General features: G+C 37.5%; 1 protein-coding gene across 5 annotated transcripts in view; it reads left to right on the top strand.

Moving 5' to 3' along the window:
- The window catches only part of LIAS (lipoic acid synthetase), a 25,160-nt gene that overhangs the window by 1,938 nt on the left and 20,978 nt on the right, over positions 1 to 2,244 (top strand). For 4 of the 5 annotated variants that reach the window (XM_011949094.1, XM_011949096.1, XM_011949093.1 and 1 more), the window contains exons 2-3: positions 452 to 624; positions 1,828 to 1,921. In XM_011949094.1, the coding sequence (XP_011804484.1) occupies positions 452 to 624; positions 1,828 to 1,921 (267 nt within the window). The remainder of the gene's footprint in view (positions 1 to 451; positions 625 to 1,827; positions 1,922 to 2,244) is intronic. The other variant, XM_011949097.1, reaches the window with a different exon arrangement.

Here is a 2,244-nt window from a genome sequence, read left to right as displayed (position 1 = left end):
TACTTTTCAACAATTATGCATATTCAAAACTCGAGAGATTTATTGCACACTTCACTTTAAACACCCCTGATTCAAGTCAGGACCAGAACAATTTTAAACTGTGGCACCTTCTTCAGTTATTGGAGTTCAATCTTGTTGAAAGACAGACATGTAGTTCCTGGTAGTGGAGTACATGAAAGTGTGATGTATGTTAGATAGTTCCAGAGATTTCCAAATCTATTCTAAACTCAGTAGTAAACAGTCAACTCTTATTCTCTTTTAGGTTTGGTTCCTTCAGTCATCTTTTATGTTACATTCTAATGCCCTAGAATACTAGAGCTCCTAGTTTGACATAATTTCTGAAACACTTTTTTAGCTTTACCAAAAGGCTTACTTTTAGGTGTTATGATGGGTTAAAACTAAATTATTCCGGACTCCACTAAATAAATGTCATAATGAACTCTTTCTTTAGGTATTTGGGAGATATTTATGTAGCCCAGTCAGACCGTTAAGTTCCTTGCCAGATAAAAAAAAGGAACTCTTACAGAATGGACCAGACCTTCAAGATTTTGTATCTGGTGATCTTGCAGACAGGAGCACCTGGGATGAATATAAAGGAAACCTAAAACGCCAGAAAGGAGAAAGGTAATTGAAAATTTGAGATAATTTTAACATCCCATTCCTTTGTTGTGCATTATTTTCAGATATAACCAAGCCCTAGAATCTGTTTTTTATATCAGACTTGTTAAATTTAGCTAAAAATCATTAGAAAGATGTGATAACACAACTAGATAGAACAGGTAAGCAGATGAAATTGTTGGAATCTTTCTCTTTTCTCTGTGCCCTTACTAGGTTACACTGCCATCTCCCCATTTTTTACCTGGCATTCAACTTCTTCAGAGTAGAGATTATTGCCTTGCTACTAGTCTGTTAGATCTGGGTTACTAGGTGTTGATGATCTAACATGTGCCTCTCCTAGTCAATTTACATATGACCTATGGATACCTTACCTTAATTTAAAAGAGTTACGGAATTTTATGTAGAAGATAGATTGTGTTGAGAGAGAACTTAATCCAGCTCCTTCTATATCACAAGTGGATGGAAGTCATGGAGAACCAAGGATTCACATTCTCCACTCCAAATTTTAGATCTTTTTTACGTTGAGTAACCACTATAAAATCTAGAATGTAGAGCAGACAGTGCACTGTTGTGATCTTACCTCACTCTAAACAAATAGAGTACTTTTTGGCAGTATCATTCATGAGGGATGAGATACTCAAAAACTCATTCTCTTATTAGAATAGTGTAACTCTGGCTTTGCAAAAAAGGTAGACATGAGCATAGTGCCCTGTTACACTCCATTATTGGTGGGTTTTTTAAAATTTTTTTTGAGATGGAGTTCGCTCTTGTTGCCCAGGCTGGAGTGCAAATGACGCGATCTCGGCTCACAGCAACCTCCGCCTCCAGGGTTCAAGCCATTCTCCTGCCTCAGCCTCCAGAGTAGCTGGGATTAGAGGCATGCACCACCACGCCCAGCTAATTTTGTATTTTTAGTAGAGACAGGGTTTCTCTATGTTGGTCAGGCTGGTCTCGAACTCCGGACCTCAGGTGATCCGCCTGCCTCGACCTCCCAAAATGCTGGGATTACAGATGTGAGCCACGGTGCCTGGCCCCATTAGCAAGGCTGAATTTGATTCTGTGTTCTTACTCTTATGACAGAAATTATAAGAGTTATTCTAAGATTATAGAAAAAGTATTAACTAGGAATTGTAATAGGGGAAATTAACTTCAAAGCTGTGTAATTATTTGGCAGCATATTTGTTAATAGTTATGTTTGGCTTTCCTTAGGTTAAGACTACCTCCATGGCTAAAGACAGAGATTCCCATGGGAAAAAATTACAATAAACTGAAAAACACTTTGCGGAATTTAAACCTCCATACAGTAAGTTGTCAAAGTGTAAACTATTCCTCTTAACCAAAAGCCATGTTTCTACATTTATATAACTTAAAAAATTATTAATAAATATATAAATAATAGCAAAGAAAGTAAATATGTTAAGTGATACATTACTACCAGGAATGGAAATATATTTAGAATCATTTTTCCTCTAAACAAAAAGATTTTTTGCCCTACAAGTTTGGAAACGAAGCTTTGTTTGTTTTATATTGCAAATTAGGTCGGGCGCGGTGGCTCAAGCCTGTAATCCCAGCACTTTGGGAGGCCGAGACGGGCGGATCACGAGGTCAGGAGATCGAGACCATCCT

Source organism: Colobus angolensis, unplaced genomic scaffold (genome assembly GCF_000951035.1).
Source record: "Colobus angolensis palliatus isolate OR3802 unplaced genomic scaffold, Cang.pa_1.0 Scaffold29, whole genome shotgun sequence".
In the NCBI taxonomy this organism is placed as follows: Eukaryota; Metazoa; Chordata; class Mammalia; order Primates; family Cercopithecidae; genus Colobus; species Colobus angolensis.
The sequence above is the reverse complement of the archived record's forward strand: the minus strand, read 5'-3'. Positions and strand labels throughout refer to the sequence as shown.